Here is a 22,399-nt window from a genome sequence, read left to right as displayed (position 1 = left end):
TATGTGACTCCATTTGGAAATAGGTTCTTTTTTTTAAAAAATTTATTTAATTTATTTATTTTTGGCTGCGTTGGGTCTTCGATGCTGTGCGCGGGCCCTCTCTAGTTGCCGGGAGCGGGGGCTACTCTTCGTTTCCGTGCATGGACCTCTCATTGCAGTGGCTTCTCCTCTTGTGGAGCACAGGCTCTAGGCTTGCGGGCTTCAGTAGTTGTGGCACACGGGCTCAGTAGTTGTGGCTTGCGGGCTCTAGAGCTCAGGTTCAGTAGTAGTGGTGCATGGGCTTAGTTGCTTCATGGCATGTGGGATACTCCTGGACCAGGGTTCGAACCTGTGTCCCCTACATTGGCAGGCGGATTCTTAACCACTGTGCCACCAGGGAAGCATATGTGTGTATGTGTATATATAAATATACCCCACTTCTTGTTTATTCATTCACCCACTGGTGAGCACTTAGGTTGTTTCCATATCCTGGCTATTATGAATAATGCTACAATAAACGTGAGAGTGCATATATCACTTTGATATCCTGTTTCATATACTTTGAGTATATATCTAGAAGTGGAATTGCTAGATCATATGGTAGATCTACTTTTAATATTTTGAGGAACCTCCATATTGTTTCTATAGTGGTTGCACTGTTTACATTCCCACCAGGAGTACAAAAGTGTTCCCTTTTCTCTACATCCTTGCCAACACTTGTTATTTCCTGCTTATTGATAATAGCCATTCTATCAGGTGTGAGGTGATATCTAATTGTGATTTTGATGTGCATTTTCATGATAATTTGTAATGTTGAGCATCTTTTCATGTACCTGTTGGCCATTTGGATATCTTCTTTGAAAAAAAGTCTTAGCTCCTCTGCCCATTTTAAAATCAGATTGTTTGGGGTTTTTTTTTGTTTTTGTTTTTTGTTTTTTGCTGTTCTGCTGTATAAGTTCTTTATATATTTTGGATATTAACCTCTTATATACGATTTGCAAAATGTTTCTCCCATTCAGTAGGTTGTCTTTTCATTTTGTTGTTTCTTTTGCTGTGCAGAAGCCTTATAGTTTTATGTGGTCCCATTTGTTGAGTTTTGCTTTGGTTGTTTGTGCTTTTGGTATCATATCCAAAAATTCTTTGCCAAGACCAATGTAGAGGAGCTTCTTCCATACATTTTCTTCAAGGATATTTATGGTATCAGGTCATATGTTTAAGTATTTGATCCACTTCAAATTTTTTGTGAGTAGTGAAAGATAAGGGTCCAATTTCATTGTTCTGCATCTGTTTATGCAGTTTGCCCAACATCATTTGTGAAGAGACTTTTCTTTACCCACTGGGGGTTCTTGGCTCCTTTGTTGAATATTTAGTTGACCATATAAGTAGCGTTTTTAATTCTGGACTTTGTATTCTGTTCTGTTGGCTTTTGTGTCTATTTTTAATGCCAGTACCATACTGTTTTTATTACTGTAGCTTTGCAGTATAGTCTGAAACCAGGAAGTGTGACACTTCTGGCTTTGTTCTTTTTCCCCACAGTTGTACTGGATATTCAGAGTCTTTTGTAATTCCATATAAATTTTAGGATTGGTTTTTCTATTTCTGTGAAGAATGCTATTGGTATTTTGATGGGGATTGCATTGAATCTATAGAAGACTTTGGGTAGTATAGATATTTTAATGTATTAATTCTTCCTATCCATGAAGAAGGGGTGTCATTCCATTTGTTTGTGTTTTTTGATTTCTTTCAGTAAAGTCTCATCATTTTGATTGTTCATATCTTTCACTTCCTTGATTAATAGATGCTATTTCATTGTGTTTTTGATGCTATTGTGAATGGGCTAGTTAGTCTTTATTCCTTTTTCTTATGTTTCATCTTTAATGGATAGAAATGCAACTGACTTTTGTATGTTGATTTTATATCCTGCAAGTTTACTGGAATCATTGATTAGTTCCAACAGTATTTTGGTGGAGTCTTTTTTTTTTTTTTTTTTTTTTTTTTTTGAAGTATAGTTGCTTTACAATGTTGTGTTAGTTTCTGTTGCACAGCAAGGTGAATCAGCCACATGTATACATAGATCCACTCTTCCTTGGATTTCCTTCCCATTTAGGTCAGCACAGAGTATTGAGTAGAGTTCCCTGTGCTATACAGTCTGTTCTCATTCGTTATCTCTTTTATACATAGTAGTGAATATATGTCAGTCCCAATCTCCCAATCCATCCCACTCGTCCTCCCCCCGTGGTATCCATATGTTTGTTCTCTACATCTGTGTCTCTATTTCTGCTTTGCAAATAAGTTAATCTATACCATTTTTGTGATTTTCTATGTACTAAATCATATCATCTGAAAATAGTAACAGTTTTACTTCTTCCTTTTCAATTTGGATCCCTTTTATTTCTTTGTCTCGCCTAATTGCTCTAGCTAGGACTTTCAGCACTATGTTGAATAGGAGTGTGAGAGTGGGCATCCTTGTCTTGTTCCTGATCTTAGAGAAAAATCTTTCAAATTTTCTCCCTTAAGTGTAATGTTAGCTGTGGGTTTGTCACATATGGCCTTTAGTATGTTGAGGTATGTGTTCCTTCTACAACCAATATGTCAAGTGTTTGTACCATTAAAGGGTGTTGTATTTCTGTCAAATGACTTTTTTCTACATCTATTGGGATGATAATGGGATTTTTAAATTTCATTCTATTAATGTGATGTATTACATTAATTGATTAACATATGTTGAAGTATCCTTGTATCCCAGATAAAGTCCCTCTTGGTCATGGCATATAATCTTTTAATGTGTTCTTAAATTTGGTTTGCTAATATTTTGTTGGAATTTTTGCATGTATAGTCATCTGGGATATTGGTCTAGTTGTTTTTGATATTTGGGTGAAGACACCCAGGACAGTTTGGCTCTTCCACCTCCCTTCTTCCCAGCCCTGTCGCTAAACCCAGTTCAGTTTCCTCCTGGCCCTGTTCTCCAGCTTACCATCAGTTTCTTATTACCAAGATCTTTTATTACAATGTGACTTTTTACAGTTAGTAATAATGTTTATTTACGTGAATTTTTGGATGAATTTTCTCTCCATGTCTTTCTACAGTTTTGCTGCTTGTATTTCTCTTCATTATATCCATAGAGTCCCACAGTGTAAAAACTTTGAAGTTCTGGCAATATTCCTCACACATTAGAAATCCTCTTGATGCCAAGTTTCTCTAGGCACTCTTGAAATCATCAGCATCAGAATGATTGAACTTCCGAGATAAGAAGCAGAGGCTGAACAACTCTTAGATTGTGGCTATTATCATTTTTATATCCAAATATTTGTGGAGTCAATAGTATAAATAAGACTGACAAGGAACAGAAAGTTAGAGATGTTACATAACGTGCCCCAGTTGGGGAGCTGTGATGTGGACCCAGGTGGTCTGACTGCAGAGCTTGGCATCTCTATTATGTACTCAATGGTCTTACCTCAGTCAGATATTTGAGGTTCTATGGATTAGATGGACAGGGAAGTCTGAAATCAATCTGAACACTAATCTTTTTAGTGGGTTTTAAAAAGTTTTGGTTAGTCTTTTATTTTATTAAGGAAAACATTACTTAATTAAATACAATATCTATAGAAACCAGATTGTCAAGTAATATTATTTCCTAATGTTATTCTGACTTGCCATATCACTTGCCGTAAGAATGAACCTATTGACAAAGTTCTCTGATAGTATTTATAGAAATCTGTGGTTCAACCCTATGAGACATTTGATATCATCAATATGACTAATAGGAATAGAATTTCCTGTAGTACAAATTGTCCTAATAGTGGTTGTGATTATTAACCACAATCAATGAAAACTTTATTGGTTATCAGCTGTGTACAGCTATAGAATCTGGATTTGAAGAGAAAATAAAACATTAAAAAGTATAGCCTTCAGAAAAATTGCAGTTGAGTTGGAATCATAGTGTGTGTTACAAAAAAACATGTTGAAAAAAGGGGTTAATTAAAAAAAAAATTGAACCAGTAACATGCATCTAAATTGGGTTTTGAGAAGTCTAATTCAGAAATAACCTATACCGGAACTGTCACACCTGTCATCTAAGATGCCCCCAGGTAGTGTAATGCTTGCTGTATGCTAGAAACAGATGAGATTCTGAATTAGAGTGGGTCCTGAGTGTCAGTATTTTAAACAAAACAAAACTAATGAAGCCTCCAATAAGGGTTTCTAAATGAGTCAGTGTTGAGAATCATTATTCTGGAGTATATATTCCAGAGCATGAGAGAGCATATCATCTTTGTATCCTCAGCACCTTACAAAAATCTCATTCACAATATTTCTGAAGAGTAAGCCCTCATGTTCTCCTCCAGACTTGTCCCGCCAATCCCTGCTTCTAGTACCCTCTATTGTTGCCTAACTTGGGGGACTGCATCCCTCTGCACAATATTAAACTTCAAAAACCTGAGAGTAATTGTAAATTTTGTCCTTTCTTTTTTAGTACACAAGTAAATCATGATGTTCTCTCCTTTTTCCCTTCTAAATATTTCTAAAATCAGTCCACTCTTCTTTATCTAGCTTCCTATGCCAGTCAACAAAAAGTTCTCACCTTGACAATAGCCTCTTAATTGGTCTGCTTCCCTGTAGGTGTTCTACCAGTAACCCACATTTCATCCAGGGTGTTTTTCCTGAAATGCGAATCTGATCAAACTGTTCTCTGCTTAAAAATCTTCAGCAGCTTCCAGTTGCCTAAACACCCCGTGTCATCCAGAGAGGACTCCAGGCTCTGGAGCTTTTTCTCTTCAGCCTCATCTTCCACTTCATCTCTACCTACTTATCACCCACCCCTCAAGCCATACTGAACTCATATTCAGCTCCCTCGTTTCTTGCATGCACCTCTCAGCTTTCACACACTCTCCTCTATTTGAAACAGTACTGCTACCCATTTCCCTCAACTCAAAATCATGGCAGCCTTCTCTGGCCACTCAGTCTAAGTTACCCTATTGTAAGCTCCCACGGTACCATTGTTTTCTTATATCATAGCACTTACTTCATACTGTTGTAAATTCTTGTTAAATCTTCAATATTCCTAGCCAGTAGTTCCATCAAGGAAGGAATTGCTTTTTATCTTGTATAAGGCTCTACTTCTAACACTTTACTTGAATAAAGAATTAGTAAATATCTTAAATGACAAATGATGCAGATAATTAGGATCTTAAAAGCTCTAGGCCAAAATGAGGATTATGATGACTGGGAAGATGATTGTGATAGTAATTCATAATACTAATGGAGAGCATTGTTGAGAACTTACACAGTACTGGGCCCTATACATTAATTATATCACTGAGTCAGCATTACAACCCTACTGTGCAGTTACTATTACTCTTATGGATGAGGAAACGGAAGCTTGGAAACATTATGTAATTTGCACAGGGTTACAAAGCTAGTAAGTGGTAAAGTCAGAATCCAAATCTAAACAGCAGATTGCAGTTACTACTTGGCTACACTGCCTTCAGGATAAGGACTAGGTCAGTAGTTATCAGATGTAGGAATTTTACAGCTTAGTATAATTTTGAAATTAAAAAAGGAAGGATTAGAGTGCATATATGACATGTAACCTAAGTTTATTAACAATTTTGCTATTTATAATAGTTATCATCAACTATCCCATAATTTCACAAAAGATAGGTCATTGTTTCTTAAACAATTCTAAACAAGAAAAGAAACTACCTGGAAAAGAGCAGTCCTTCTCAATATAGGAAATTGCCAATGTTACTCCAATCTTCGTACGTTATGCATTGTCCTTATATCAGTGAAAATGTTACAAGTAACCTTTAAAGATATGTTAGGGTCCTGAGATACTCAAGAACTATTATTATTATGATAAAGCATTTTGAAAAAATAAATCCATGCACCTAAGAAACTCAAAATTTGAAAAAAATTTCATGAGTATGCATTTTGGTAAATATATTTTAATGTACTAATAATTACACTGTATAGTCAGATGGCTGAGTCCAGGTTTAAACTTTAAGACATTTGTGGCAGAAATAGAAAAATTGCCTAATTTATCATTACAATAAATGTGTTGAAGAAGTGTTAGGTTAAATCTAGCACAATTGACCCTGGTATATGCTGATTTTTTAAAATTTCATTATAATAGATATGGACCTGTGACATGATTACTAATTATGGCAAATTATATTGGCTTTCCAATTCTGCAGTAATGTTAAGTTTCTTTCTTAAATACATTTATTTTAAAAAAAATAGAGTCCATTTAAATAAAAATTCTATTAAGCAGCATTGTCGATTATATACCAATTTATAGAAAATTGTGTTGGTGCTTTGTGAATAATAACCCCACTTACAGATATAATGAATTTGAGAATCAAGAAGTGCCCAAGACCTTAAACTTATTAGAACTTCATACCAGTAACTAAAAATTTTCAGTGGTCACCCAAAACTAAAGGTCAGAGATAATATGCCTTTCAGATCTAACATTCTAAGGCCTAGTTGAGTATACTGCAAAGAGAAGAGACTGTCAATATGCATCTGTGAATGTTCAAAAAAAATTTTAAATTCTAGGTTTATTACTTTAGGAAGTAATGGGGCGAATGTGCAGCACTGGATGTTTGATTTTCCTGTCTGTTTTAAGTAGAGGTGTTCTGAATGTGTTTGCAGGCAGAGGGAAGAAAGCCTGTACAAAGGGGAGACTGAAAATGCTTGAGAAAGGAGAATTGATGAGGCAAGGTCCCAAGGGAAGAGGTGGGGATGGGATCAAGATGATTGATAGAGGAAATGAGTGTAGCTGGGGAGTAAGAGGATTGATTGAGGAGATAAATTGGTACAGAATGAAGCCAGATGTTCAAAAAGCAAATGTTATCCACCTCACCCTTTTAAGTAGGGTTTTCCTGTTAAAATGCCTTGATCAGAGACTAAGGGTCAGATTTTCCAGTAATCACCATCATTGGTACCCACACACTACATTCCTCCCCTGTGTAGGTATTTTCGCTCTCTCTTATAGGAGTCCCCAGAATGAGAAGTAGGCTTACATTATATTAGATTCCACATAACATCAGGCTCATTACTTATTAGGTGAGCATAGCGGGGCAGGTGGTAAACTGGTCTAAAGGTAAAAGGCATATAGCAGTTTAAAAAAGCAAAAACAAAAACAAAACTCTTTATACTATACTTCACTGCCCTAGCTTCTGTTTGCTATAAACTAGCTAGGAGAGATATTTAAGTGTTAGTCAGATGTATAAAATATATGCACGTTTCAGACATTCTAACTTGTTTCTTTCAAACTATTTTCCCAAGGTCTTTAAAGAAACATGGAAACATTATTTTTGCCTAGGAAGAAGTTTTTTCTTACATAAGTCAAAAGTCTGTTTTAAAAAGTTTCTAAACGCCTTGATGGCAAAAGCACATGTGAGAAGTGTCAGAGTCTCAAGGAGTTGCAATTTCATTTGTTTGTGAGTTGATGTTTGTAGTAAAGGCAACTTTCATAATCCCAAATTTTACTTCCACAATCTAGAATTCTCTGCACTGGAAAGCCTGCTTTCTTAAACTGTATGTATGACAGAGACCTCTGTTTCTTTCAATTGGATTTTAAATAATTAAATAATCAAAACTGGTGACTTTATGACATAAGTCAGACAAAGAAAGACAAATACTGGATGATCTCACTTTTATGTGGACTGTAAAAAAGCCAAACTCGTAGAAACAGTAGAATGGTGGTTACCAGATGCTGGGGGTTGGGAAACTGGGGAGATGTTGCTTAAGGGTAAAAAGTTGCAACTAGTAGGTAAATAGGTTCTGGAGACCCAATGCACAACATAGTGATTATAGTCAGCAATACTGTATTATAAACTTCAAAGCTGCTAAGAGACAAGATCTTAATTGCTTTCCCTGCACACACACAAAAAATGAGAATTATGTGATTTAATAGAGGGGTTAGCTAGTGCTATGGTGATAATCATATTGCAGTAAAAATGTATTAAATCAACACATTGCACACCTTAAAAAAAAACAAACAAAAAAAACTGGTGACTTTAAATGATAAACTTTTATTCTGAATATACTGTTTTTGCACAGGATTTAACACAACATTTTCTGGGATTATAAATATTTTTATAACAGTAATATACAAATTTTTACAAAACGTTTTTATCAGGCTAATTTCCACAAAAGTGTCAAGAGAACATAATAAAGGGGAGAAAAGATCTTTTGTTCACAAAGCCACTTGGCCTTTTGCATGATGCACACTGAGCACTTCAATAAAAGTATCCCTAATAGTATGATCCAACAACATACAGCACAACAAAAAAGACAGCTTTGTCAGGTCACACTGTAAACTCAATTGGCATCTATTCAAGACAGTATCCCATTAGTCTCAGTGGAATTGCTTTGAGTTAACCTTGTGAACTAGAAATAAAGTAGATGAAACTTGGTAAGGGTTGTCTAAGACTTTGAAATTCTGGAATTTTTTCAAGAAATCAAGAAACTTCACACTTTTGCTTTACTGATTTGCTCTTTACAGAAATGTACATGGAATAATAGCAATGTTAACATTCTGCTATTGTGAAAGCAACACACATTCCAGATAATTGTAAAATATTTGAAACTGTGGTCATTCCATGCTACGCTTAAAAAAAAAGTCACAACATCCATTTTGTTACACTAGGTCAGACTCTGTACCTCTAGACACTTTAATGTCAACTAACATGATTAATGGAATAGTTCAGTTCAGAGTTTTAAATTAAGACATAGAATTTAAGCTTTGGTGGAGAGAAAGATTTAAATGAGATGTAAAGTACAAGAGAGCATCAAATAAGCAAGTAACACTTGGGTTGCAAAGGTCACTTAAAAGGGATACTGCCTATTTGAACCCCGTAAGGCCAGTTTTAACGTTAATAAAAGGAATATTATAGGAAAACGTACAAATGGCAGCAACACTGTCTTGTTTTTCCAAGTTAAGCAATAACGCCTCAAGCATTAGAAACATGAAAAAAGATCATACTAAAATCTTATAGGCCCAGGACCTAAAAGTCTCTTCAGTCAAACTTGCTAACTATGTCATGTTAAAAACCTGTTACAAATATGGACCACGATTGGTGTTTGGCAGTAATGCTGGTTGTTCAAATGAAGAAATATAAACAAACCATTAATGCAAAGTTCATTCCTGTTATTCAACAGCAATGCAAGACTTTTGATTCTGTTAGTGACAAACTACATTAAGCTGCATGAGCATAGCAAAAATTAAGTAAGCAAAAGGGGTCTAAAAGCCTTTTTTCTTGATCTCTTGTACTGTTTAGTCTTTGAAAATCAGTATTTATAACAGGCTGAAATTTAAGTTCTTGTCAACAATTAGAACTCACAGAAAAATCCTAAATTAAAGATAACGATCGGATGGGACAAGTGTTACTGTCTTTCAAAAAATTATGCCAAATGCATGAAGACTAGTATTAGGCATGAGAACAAGGTTCTAACCCAATTTATTAACGTATGTGTAGTTAATGTTCAGAGAGCATGTTCTTGCCCAATTTATTAACGTATGTGTGGTTGTTATAATACATGTTTATTTTATAACAGAAAACAAAGGATCACGGCACGACTCGTGCATGTAAATATATTTTGATGGCAAGTGAAATCAAATAGGACCCTGCCAAGAGATGCCAAGTTTAACTGTGATGAACACAACAGTGTAGTTGATGAAAACATTATTTCAGTGACATTAGCCATGAAAATATACTTAATAGATTTTAAAGATAATTTTAAGGTAGTTTGTTGTATGCTGGAAGCAATTCAGTTGTTTAAATGTGCATCGTTTATATACACAAACTAACATAACTGTATATTTCGATATCCCCTTCCCAACACTTTCATGATTTAAAACAGTCTAGCAAAAGTTAACAATAAGTTTTAAATATTTAATTAACAAACAACATGATTTAAACATATTGTTTCTAGAGTGAGAAGTTCCATATTTTTTTAAATCACTTTGGTGTTTTCTAAAATGTCAATACCAGTTACAAATGAGACTACAAAATCACAACAATGCATTAGAAATGGTAACTGATGTCAACTCTTAGAACAATAGTTGGCAAAGTGATTCCGTTTTCCCCTCCCCCCATTTTTAAATAAAAAAATATTTTAAATAAGGAAATGTACACAAATGGTACCTAGGGTATATTGGTGGTGGAGGAAATTACAAATGTATGCAAAGCTAAAAACAAAACAAATAGACCTTTTAAACTATGTTAAAGAATTGGTTATATCTTTGATATATGAAGCATATTAAAGCATGCCGGATAATGTTAATAAGATTTTTACTTAAAAATGGTATATAAGAAAATTTCCAGCATAGACACACACCAATATTTGGCATGTTTGAAAAAAGAACAAATGCATTTTCCCATTAAAAATATCTGCATACTTCCAGCCTTCAGCAGAATTATTCCCTATAATTAGAGTTACACATTCATTGTTTTTACCCTTTCTTCAAATACTGTTTACCCCTGAAAATAATCTTTAAAAGCATAAATAAATTCTGCTACCATATTACTCTATAATGAAATATCTGATTTACTACACTAACCATTTTCACTAATGAGGCTGTATAAAAACAATTTTGATTATTCACAATCAAGTATTAGTGTGCATACATATAGATTCAAGGTTTCCTATTTGTTCAGATTATTGTAAAACCCTCATCAAACAAACTGCATGGAAATTTTGGTCAAGTGACCATACCATTTAAAACAGAGGGAACAAAAGCAGCCGCAGCAGCAAATTTGGGATTGTACGTGCTGCTATTCCAGCGAACAAAGAGGAAACCTAGGATGAATCTTCATTGAGAACATATATGTACTCTTCAAAAAATAAATGTGTCAAATCTGATTTATGTACTTAAAATATCTGTACATAGGTTTTCAGGCAAAAGCACGAAGCTGTATAAAATCCATTAATTCCCATTTCACCATTTACCTAATCCAATCATTCAGCACTTACATTGCACAGTATATTCAGAGTAGTTTAACGACATTTTAAAAGATGACTTAAGTGCATTACATTGCAAGGTTCAGATTCTTACATAACAATAATGTCACTCAGTTAACTTTTCAATGGACTATACTCTACAGTAAGAGAAAAACAAACCGAAAGTTAAAATAGCAGCAGCAGCATGCGAAATACCCTTGGTAACCAAAGTTCATTTATCACAAGAAAAAACATTTCCCCTCCCCCCAACAAGCTTTTCTTAGAGCATTTGGAAATATCTGGCTAGCACTACAGAACTTTACTGTGAACAAAAAGAACATTACATCAAAGCGTTTATTAAGGGCTCACATTTATGAGGAAATATGTCGCATATTAATTCTACCCTCAAGCACCTTTAATTCCTTAGTTATTATTTTCAAACAACCAATTCATTACCCCACCAAAACTTGGTCATCGTTTGTGTTATATTTCTGGCAGAGAAGCCATTCTTCATAAGGCATTTTATTCATGGCGATTTTTTTTCATAGAAAATAAGCCATAATTTCTATTTTGACAGATTACACCAATGTTTATTATCTCTCTCCCTCTCTCTATGTATACGTTCAATAATAATTACTCAAAGCAGGAAATAATTTGGAACAGAAGAATAAGTGAAGGAAAAAAATAACTCTTTCTTTTCCCCTAGAGATTTTCTTGGTAAAAGGACAAGGATTGCAGCAAGTCAAAATTCCAGGTCAAAATCAAGATAATTTGTATGATTCATAAACAACTGTGTGGGGAGCCCTTTTACATGTAATCACCAACAATGCAACAACAAATTCTCAAATTTTCCAATAGAGAGCATGTATAGAATTTTGCTTTGATGTTATATATAGATGATGCAGCGTTCACACTTAAGGATCTGACACCCTGACATGCAGCCAGTGGGTGCCTTAAGAGTCTGTGTCTTACAGTGATGCCATGGGATGGGCCGAGCTAGTGGTCTGCTGATTCCACAGTTGACCCTCTTTTAATGCAATGGAAGGCTCATGTTTTGGCAGGGTCTGGAGTTTAATATGCAGATTTGGTTTTAGAAGGTCATAACTGGTAGTGTCTGCTGCCAGATAAAAGCCAAAGTAGTACACACTGGATTCCGATGATGGACCACAAGGAGGGACTTAACCCAGAAACACCCCCGCAGTCGGTATAATCCTCCTGTTGGAAAGAAAAGGAAAACAGAAAACTCCTGAAAAATATTTAGTAAGACATCTCCCAGAGCACGCCGTGTTTAGTCCACTTCTGAACCCACCTTATAAAGCTGCTTTAATTTGAATCCAGATAAATTACACTGTCCTAGATTTTACTGTTCAACAATTTTAGATAAAGCCATTTTCCAAGTACTGTTTGAAGAATGCTTTACATTTTTAGTTGTAGATTCTGATGATTATGAAAGGAAATACTTTAATAAATGCTGTTTTGAGTGATATTCCAATTTCTACATTGAAATATCTTACTTTCACAGTATTAAATATCCTTCTATATTTACAAGTACAAGATATAAAAATAAAATTTCATAGTCTATCTTATAATTCCCAAGAATTATGATATTAGCAATTATGCTCAATAAGGCAAAGTTTGAGATTGGTAAAATAAATAAATTTGAGAAATGAACTTCTATTTTCCCTATCCCTTATATCCAATTTCAAATGTGAACATATCATGCTGCACATGTAGCATCTGGACCTTCATCAAGAATTAAAATGAAGAATAATGTAGTTGAACCCTAAATGAAAGGACACTCTGAAAACCTATATCCAAAATAAAGAGCTAAGCTAGCAAGAGAGGTTTATCCTGTTTAGAGAACCATGAAATAGAAGCTACATCTTTGCTCATTTGGATCCCCCCCTGTCTAGTGGCAGATCATTAGATTCCTTGCTAACACAAAATTATTCTTTACCTTTTATTCCTAGGTCCTGTATTCTGTAACATTTTCTGCATCCTTTGATTCCTTTAAATATACTGAATTTCATTAAAAAAAACTTCCTATCTTAAGAGGTACAAACTATTAGGTATAAAATAAGCTAAAAGGATATATTGTACAACACGGTATATAGCAATATTTTATAACTATAAATGGAATAAAACCTTTAAAAATTGTGAATCACTATTTTACACCTGTAACTTAAATAATATTATAGGTCAACTATACTTCAATTAAAAAAAAAAAAAAACAAGAAAACCCTCCTTCTCTCTAATTATTTTCCTAAATATCTTTCAAGAATTCACTAATCCAAGGTTCATCTTCCAATAATCAAAATAATAGGTTATGTAAGAAAATAAATAAATTTTCTAGTCTGAATAATTTTACAAAGACTCTGAGCTCCCAGAGACTAAAACATTGGCTCTTTTTGCTTATTAGGGTTTAATACAGTGCCTGCCACCAAGTAAATAACATTTCCTTCTTGAATTGTATTCTAAGGCAGCAGAAGTCTGTTAAAGAGAATTCTGAGGAAAAAAAATCTATTAAGGAAAATTTTATTTTTCAAATCCCAGAAGTGGGATTGCTGGATCATATAGTAATTCTATTTTTAATTTTTTGAGGAACCTCAATATTGTTTTCCACAGTGGCTGCACCAATTTACACTCCCACCAACTAAGTGTAAGGATTCCCTTTTATCCACATCCTTGCCAGCATTTGTTATTTCTTGTCTTTGTGATAATAGTCATTCTAACTGGTGTGAGACGATAACTCATTGTGGTTTTGACTAATATTTCTCTGATGTGTACTGATGTTGAGTATTTTTTCACATACCTGTTGGCCATCTGTATATCTTCTTTGTAAAAATGCCTATTGAGATCCTTTATTTTAAAATCAGATTGTTTATTTTTTTGATCTCGAGTTATATGAGTTCTTCATAGATTTTGGATACTGGCCCCTTATCACATACATGATTTGCAAACATTCCCTCCCATTCTATGGGCTGCCTTTTAATTCTGTTGGTTTCCTTTGCTGTGCAGAAGCTTTTAAGTTTGATGTAGTCCCACTTTTTCCTTTTTGTTGCCTTTGCTTTCTTATGGTGACAAGTCCAAAAAGTCATTACCAACACCAATGCCAAGGAGCTTACTCCCTATGTTTTCTTGTAGGAGTTTTACAGTTTCAGGTCTTCAAGTCATTAATCCATTTTGAGTTGATGTTTGTGTATGGTGTAAGATAGTGGTCCAGTTTCATTCTTCTGCATATGGCTGTTCAGTTTTCCTAGCACTCTTTATTGAAGAGACTATCTTTTCCCCAATGTATATTCTTGGCTTCTTTATCATAAATTAATTGACCATATATGCATGGGTTATTTCTGGGTTCTCTATTCTGTTCCATTGGTCTGGGTCTTTTTTTATGCCAGTGCCATACTGTTTTGATTACTGTAGTTGTTTAATCTAGTTTCAAATCAGGATGTATCACGCATCCGACTTTGTTTTTCCTTCTCAAGATTGCGTTGGATATTTGGGTCTTTTGTGGTTTCATATATGTATTTTAGGATTGTTCTAATTCTGTGAAAAATGCCATTGAAATTTTGATGGGGATTGCATGGAATCTGTAGATTATTTTGGGTAATATGGACATTTTAACAATTGTTCTAGTCTATGAGCCCTGAATATTCTTCCATTTATTTGCGTTATCTTCAGTTTCTTTCATTAATGTCTTATAGTTTTCAGTGTACAGGTCTTTCACCTTCTTGGTTACCTTTATTCTTAGGTATTTTATTCATTTTGATGCAAATACAAGTGGAATTATTTACTTTCTTAATTTCTCTTTCCAATAGTTCATTATTATGGTAAAGAAATGCAAATGATCTTTGTATATTAATTTTGTATCTCGTAATTTCACTGAATTTGTTTATTAACTCTGTTAATAAAATGTTAGTTTCTTGGTGGAGTCTTTAGGACTTTCTACATATAATATCATGTAATCTGCAAATAAAGACAGTTTTAATTCTTACTTTTCAACATGGATGGCTTTTATTTCTTTTTCTTGCCTATTTGGTCTGCCTAGGACTTTCAGCACTATGTTGAATAAAAGTGGTGAGAGTGGGCATCCATATCTTGTTCCTGATCTTAGAAGAAAGAGCTTTCAGCTTTCACCACTGAGTATGTTAGCTGTGGTCTTGTCATATATGGCCTTTATTATGTTGATGTACATTCCCTTTATATCCACTTTGTTGAGAGTTTTTACCATAGATGTTGAATTTTGTTAAATGCTTTTTCTGCATCTATTAAGATGATCATATGATTTTTAGCCTTCATTTTGTTAATGTATGTATCACATCAATTGATTTGTGGATTTTGAACAATCCTTGCATTCCTGGAATAAATCTCACTTGATCACGGTGTATGACCCTTTTAATGTGTCGTTGAATTAACCTTGATAATATATTGTTGAGGAATTTTTCATCTATTTTCATCAAGGATATTGGCCTAAAATTTTCTTGTAGTGTCCTTGTCTGGTTTTGGTATCATGGTAATAAGGCTGGCATTGTAAAAGTGAATCAGGAAGTGTTCATTCCTCTTTACTTTCTTGGAAGAGTTTGGAAGGACAGGTATTAATTGTTATTTGAATGTTCTGTAGAATTCACCAGTGAGGCCATCTGGTCATGGACTTTGCTTCTTGGGAGGTTTTTGATAACTGATGCAATCTTCTTACTAGTAATTGGTCTGTTCAGATTTTCTATTTCTATTTTTTCATGATTCAGTCTTGATAGGTTGTATGTTTCTAGGAATTTACCCAATTCTAGGTTGTCAAATTTTTTGGCAATTTTTACATTGTCTTGCTATTTCTCCCTTTAAGTCTGTTAATATTTACTTTATATATTTAGGTGCTCCTATGTTCGGTGCATATTTACAAATGTTTATATCCTCTTGTTGGATTGACCACTTTATCATTATGTAATGACCTTGATTGTCTCATTACAGTTTTTAAGTCTATTTTGTCTATGTATACCCACCCCAGCTTTCTTTTGGTTTCCATTTGCATGGAATATCTTTTTCCATTTCAGTCTGTGTATGTCCTTAAAGTTGAAATGTGACTCTAATACACAGCATAAAAGCATCTCCTGTTTTTTTTAATAGATTCTGCTACTCTATGTCATTTGATTGGAGAATTTAGTCCATTTAACATTTAAAGTAATTGTTGATAGATGGTAATTATTATTATTACTACAATTTTGTTAAATTGTTTTTGAGCTATTTTGAAATTCCTCTGTTCTTTTTCTCTTATTGCTCTCTTCATTTGTGAGTTGATCATTTTCTATAGTGGTATGCTTAGATTCCGTTCTCTTTATCTTTTGTGTATCTACCATAGGTTTTTGCTTTGTGGTTATTATAACAACTGTTATAAATATAACATATTTTATGTAAGCGTCATAATATTTAGTGTTATAAATAAGTTGATAAGCCTCATAATAAGTTTATAACAACTTAAATTCAAATGCATTCTAAAACCCTACATTTTACTTCCTCCTCCATGTTTTATGTTTTTGATTTCACAATTTACATATTTTTAGTCTGTGTATCCATTACTTATTGTATAATAGTTATTTTTACTCTATTTGTCTTTTAACATTCATACTAGATATATAAGTGATTAACCCACTATCATTACAATATTAGATTATTCTGAATTTAACTATATATTGGTCTTTACCAATGAGATTTATACTTTCATATGTTTTCCTGTTACTAATTAGTGCTGTTTTGTTTCAGCTTAAAGGAACACCTTTAACATTTCTTGTAAGGCCAGTGTAGTGGTGATGAACTCCTTTAGCTTTTGCTTGTCTACAACTCTTCATTTCGCCTTCAAAGTGGAAGGACAGTTTTGCTAGGTAGAGTATTTTTGGTTGGCAGGTTTTTTTCTTTCAGTACTTTGAATATATCATGCCACTCCCTGCAGGCCTGCATATTCTGGTGGAAAGATCCTGGTAGCCTTAGAGGTTTCCTTGTATGTAACACGTTGTTTTCCTTGCTGCTTTTAAGATTCTCTCCTTGTCATTTACTTTTTAAAAAAATTTTAATATTTTATATTAGAATATAGTTGATATACAATGTTGTGTTAATTTCAGGTGTACAGCAATGTGATTGTTACACATAGACATATATCTACACTTTTTTCAGATTCTTTTCTTATATAGGTTATTATGGAGTGTTGAGTGGAGTTCCCTGTGCTTTACAGTAGGTCCTTTTTGATTATCTATTTTACATATAGATCAGTGTGTATGTGTTGATCCCAACCTCCTAATTTATACCTCCCCCAACGTTTCCCCTTTGGTAACCATAAGTTTGTTTTTGAAGTCTGTGAGTCTGTTTCTGTTTTGTAAATAAGTTCATTTGTACCATTTTTTTTTATTCCACATATAAGTGATATCATGTGATATTTGTCATTGTCTGACTTACTTCATTTAGTATGATAATCTCTAGGTCCATCCATGTTGCTGCACATGGCATTATTTGGTTCTTTTTTATGGCCGAGTAATATTCCATTGTATATATGTGCCACATCTTCTGTACCCATTCCTCTGTTGATGGACATTTAGGTTGCTTCCATATCCTGGCTATTGTAAATAATGTTGCTATGAGCATTGGGGTGCATGTATATTTTCAAAGTATGGTTTTCTCCAGGTATATGCCCAGGAGTGGGATGGCTGGATCATATGGTAGCTCTATTTTTAGCTTTTTAAGGAACATCCAGACTGTTCTCCATAAAGGTTGTACCAATTTACATTCCCAATAACAGTGTAGGAGGGTTCCCTTTTCTCTGCACCCTCTCCAGCATTTATTGTTTGTAGACGTTTTGATGATAGCCGTTCTGACTGGTGTGAGGTGATACCTCATTGTAGTTTTGATTTGCATTTCTCTAATAATCAGTGATGTTAAGCATCTTTTCATGTGCTTTTTGGCCATTTGTATGTCTTATTTATTTATTTTTAATTAATTTTTATTGGAGTATAGTTGATTTACAATGTTGTTAGTTTCTGCTGTACAGCACAGTGAATCAGTTATACATATACATATATCCACTCTTTTGTAGATTCTATTCCCATATAAGTCATTAGAGTATTGAGTAGAGTTCCCTGTGCTATACAGTAGGTTCTTGTTAGTAATCTCCAAATTTATCCCTCCTGGCCCCCCCCATACCCCATGGTAACCTTATGTTTGTTTTCTACATCTGTGACTCTATTTCTGACTCTATTTCTCTATTATCAACCTGTTTTGTAAACAGGTTCATTTGTACCATTTTTTTTAGATTCCACATATCATTTGTATGTCTTCTTTGGAGAAATGTCTATTTAGATGTTCTGCCCATTTTTTGATTGGGTTGTTTTTTTGATATCGAGGTGCATGAGCTGTTTGTCTCTTTTGGAGATTAATCCCTTGTCTGTCACTTTGTTTGCATATATGTTCTCCCATTGTGTGGGTTGTCTTTTTTCGTTTTGTTTATGGTTTATTTTGCTGTGCAAAAGCTTTGGAGTTTAATTAGGTCCCATTTGTTTGTTTTTATTTTCATTACTCTAGGAGGTGGATCCAAAATATCTTGCTGTGATTTATGTCAAAGAGTGTCCTGCCCCTGTTTCCTCTAAGAGGTTTATAGTATCCGGCCTTACATTTAGGTCTTTAATCCATTTTGAGTTTATTTTTGTGTATGGTGTTAGAGAATGTTCTACTTTCATTCTTTTACATGTAGCTGTCCAGTGTTCCCAGCACCACTTATTCAAGAGACTGTCTTTTCTCCATTGTATATTCTTGCCTCCTTTGTCATAGATTTACTTTTGATAATTTAATTAAAATGTGTCTTTGTATGGGGCTCTTTTACTTTAATTGAAATATATTTGAAATGTAACATTGTGTAAATTTAAGGTGTACCCGTTAATTTGATAATTTATGTATTGTAATATGATTGCCATTAAAGTGATAATTAGCACCTCTATCACATTACATAGTTGTCCTTTTTTTAGTAGTTGGAATAATTCATTTTTAGTCTCTTAGCATATTTGATGAATATAATAGTTTTCTATATTCACTGTACTGTGCATTAGCTCTCTAGGGCTTACTTACTACTTGTTGTAAGACTGTACCCTTGAACAACATCTGTCTTATCCTCTAACCCCCATTCCATGGTAACCACCATTTATTCTCTGTTTTTATGAGTTTGGCTTTTTAGATTCCACACACAGTACTTGTCTTTCTCACTTAGCATAATGTGCCCAAGGTCCATCCATGTTGTTGCAAATGGCAGGCTGTCTTCCTTTCTCATGGCTGAAAAATATTACACTGTGTGTGTAAGTATAAATCCCACTTCTTGTTTTAGTCATTGGTTGATGGCCATCTAGGTTGTCTCCATATCTTGGCTGCTGTGAATAACACTGCAGTGAATGTGGGAGTACAGATATCTCTTCAAAATCCTGTTTTCATTTCCTTTGCACATATACACAGAAGTAGAATTGATGGATCTTGTGGTAGATTAATTTTTAATTATTCGAGAAACCTCCATATTGGTTGCAGTAATTTACATTCCCACCAACAGTGTATAAAGGTTCCCTTTTATTCACATCTCCCCAGCACCTGTTGTCTCTTGTCTTCTTGATGACATCCATTCTAACAGGTGTGAGGTGATAGCTCACTGTAGTTTTGATTTGTGTTTCCCTGATGATTAGTGATATTGAGAATCTTTTCATGTGCCTCTTGGCCATTTGGATGTCTTCTTTGGAAAAATGTCTAGTTTTTCTGCCCTTTTTTTAGTTGGATTATTTGTTGTTGTTTTTTTTCTTTTTGTCTTTGAGTTTTATGAGTTTTTAAATATATTTTGGATATTAACCTCTTATCTGATACATGGTTTGCAAAATTTTTCTTGCATTCTGTAGGATGCATTTTCATTTGGTTAACTGTTTCTTTTGCTGTGCACAAGTGTTCAAGTTTGATGTAGTCCCATTTGCTGATTTTTGCTTTTATTGTTTGTGCTTTTGGTGTTATATCCAAAAATCATTGTCAGTACCACTGTTAAGGAGCTTCCTCTCTATGTTTCTACTAAGTTTTATAGTTATTAGGTCTTGTGTTAAATCTGTGATCCATTTTGAGTTAATTTTTTGTGAGTGGTAAGATAGGGGTCCAATTTCATTGTTCTGCATGTGTTTATCCAATTTCCCCATTACCATTTGTCGAAGAGGCTATCATTTCCCCATTGGGTATTCTTGGCTCCACTATCAAATATTAGTTGACTGTGTATGCAGGGGTTTAATTCTGGGCTCTCTTCTGTTCTGTTAGTCTGTGTCTATTACGCCAGTATCCTACCCTATTTAAAAAATTACTGTAGCTTTGTAGTATAGTCTGAAAACAGGATGTATGATACCTCTGGCTTTGTTCTTTTTCCTGAGAAATGCTTTGACTATTTTGCAGACTTTGTCACTTCATATAAATTTTAGGATTTTTTTTTTCTATCTCTGTGAAGAATGCCATTGGTTTTTTGATGGGGATTGTGTTGAATCTAAGGTGACTTTGAGTAGTACAGACATTTTAACAGTCAGTTCTTATGACCCATCAGCATGGATGTCTTTCCATTTGTGTCAACTTCGATTTCTTTTAGGAAAGTCACGTAGTTTTGATTGTACAGAACTTTCACTTCCTTGGTTAAAGTAATTTCTGGGTATTTCATTGTTTTTGATGTTATTGTGAGTGTGATAGTTTTATTTTTCAGACATTTCATCCTAGTGTACAGAAATGCAACTGATTTTTGTATGTTGATTTTATATCCTGAAATTTAGTCAAATTGTTGATTAGTGCCAACAGTTTTTTACTGGAGTTTTTTATATACAGAATCATATCATGTGCAAATAATGACAGTTTTACTTCTTCCCTCACTATGAGTTTGGAGGTATTGCCTCTTCCTCACTTGGTTTGCATGTATTTGGATAACTCTTATTTGTAACTCTCTGGGCTTCCTGGATTTGGGCATCTGTTTCTTTTCCCAGGTTAGGAAAGTTTTCACTCATTATTTCTTCAAAAAGTTTTCTGACCTTGTCTGCTTTTCTTCTTCTGGGACACTATAATGTGAATTTCAGTCTGCTTGATGTTGTCTCATAAGTCCCTTTAGCTATCTTCACTCTTTTTTTATTTCTTTTTTCTTTTTGCTCCTTGATGGGATGAATCACTGCCCTGTTTGTGAGTTTACTGATACTTTCTTCCACTTCATCCAGTCTGCTATTTGAACTCCTCACTACTGAGTTTTTCAATATAGTTACTGTATTGTATTCTTTGGCTCTGTGCCTTCTGTTTGGTACTTTCCTGTGTTTTCTTTGTTGAAATTCTCAGTTCACGCATTCTTGTCCTGACATGGTGACCATCTTTATGACCAAATTTTGAACCCTTTCTCATGTCAGTCACTCTTCTCTGTTTTATTAAGGCCTGTTTGTGGAGTTTTATCTTTTTCTTTTAAAACATATTTTTCTGTGTCTTCATTTTCCTTGACTCTCTGTGTTGGTTTTTGTGCATTAGATAAAAGAACCACCTCTCCTGGTCTTGAATTGGCTTTTTCTTCTTGGCTCCCCATAGTTGAGGACGTGCTAACATCTGTCAGTGTTCCAGTGGGGAAGACCTCAGTCAGCATCAGGTACAGGCTGACTGGAGGCTGGATTCTCAGGCAGCAGCTCTCAAAGCATGCAAAAAGACCTCTTTCAGGGAAAGACTGAGAGACGGGCATTTCTCTCCACTCCCTCTGTCCTGAATTCTGAGGGGACAGCCAGTTGAGAACTATTTGTTTGCTATGGTCCAGGATCCTTTGGTGCTTGTGAATGCCAGTCCTGCTGGTTACCAGAGCCAAGTGATGAAGGGGTGTGTCCTTTGGGCAGCCACCTCAAAGGCCAGGATGCCAGGTGGGTTTACAACCTCTTTTAGGAAGGCACCACTGACCTGGAGTGGGACAGAGGGTCAGTAGGCATAGCCTACCCCTTCCCCTGTCTCCAGGGAGTCTTGCAGTAAGCCCCCAAAGCTGAGCTAAATTAGAAGCCTTACTTGCAGGCAATAACTTTTAAAGTATGCAAATAACCTCTGTCAGGAAATGATTGGGAGAAGTGCATTTCTCTTGGCTCCTGTTTCTCTGAGCTTTGGAAGGATAGCCATGGTGAGTCCTTGTGAATCTGTTAAGAATTGTTTCTTTGTTGGCTATAGTCCTGTGGGTCTCATGGACACAAGCGCCATTAGGCGTTCAGAGCTAGGAGTTTTGGGGGCCCACCCCTCCGTGAGAGTCCTAGGGTGACAGATGTTCAATCTAAACCCTTCACTGCTCAGGGAGAAGCTGGGTGTTGTGATTTCCCTTCTAATTTTATGTTGCTGTGCTGAGTGTGGGGTTGATGGAGATAGAGTTCCTCAGCCTTTCCTACCCATTTGGATGTATATTACGTTTGCCCAGTGCATAGGGGTTGCTCATCTACTTTCTAGA

The 22,399-nt window shown here is 34.8% G+C and overlaps 1 protein-coding gene across 11 annotated transcripts in view; it reads right to left on the bottom strand.

The window, feature by feature from the left end:
- Window positions 1-7,991: 7,991 nt before the first annotated feature.
- The window catches only part of CACNA2D1 (calcium voltage-gated channel auxiliary subunit alpha2delta 1), a 500,481-nt gene continuing 486,073 nt past the window's right edge, over window positions 7,992-22,399 (bottom strand). For all 11 annotated transcript variants that reach the window (XM_059934042.1, XM_059934046.1, XM_059934039.1 and 8 more), the window contains one exon: window positions 7,992-12,138. In XM_059934042.1, the coding sequence (XP_059790025.1) occupies window positions 12,022-12,138 (117 nt within the window). In that variant the 3' untranslated portion in view covers window positions 7,992-12,021. The remainder of the gene's footprint in view (window positions 12,139-22,399) is intronic.

This window comes from Balaenoptera ricei, chromosome 9, assembly GCF_028023285.1.
Source record: "Balaenoptera ricei isolate mBalRic1 chromosome 9, mBalRic1.hap2, whole genome shotgun sequence".
Lineage (NCBI taxonomy): Eukaryota > Metazoa > Chordata > Mammalia > Artiodactyla > Balaenopteridae > Balaenoptera > Balaenoptera ricei.
The sequence above is the reverse complement of the archived record's forward strand: the minus strand, read 5'-3'. Positions and strand labels throughout refer to the sequence as shown.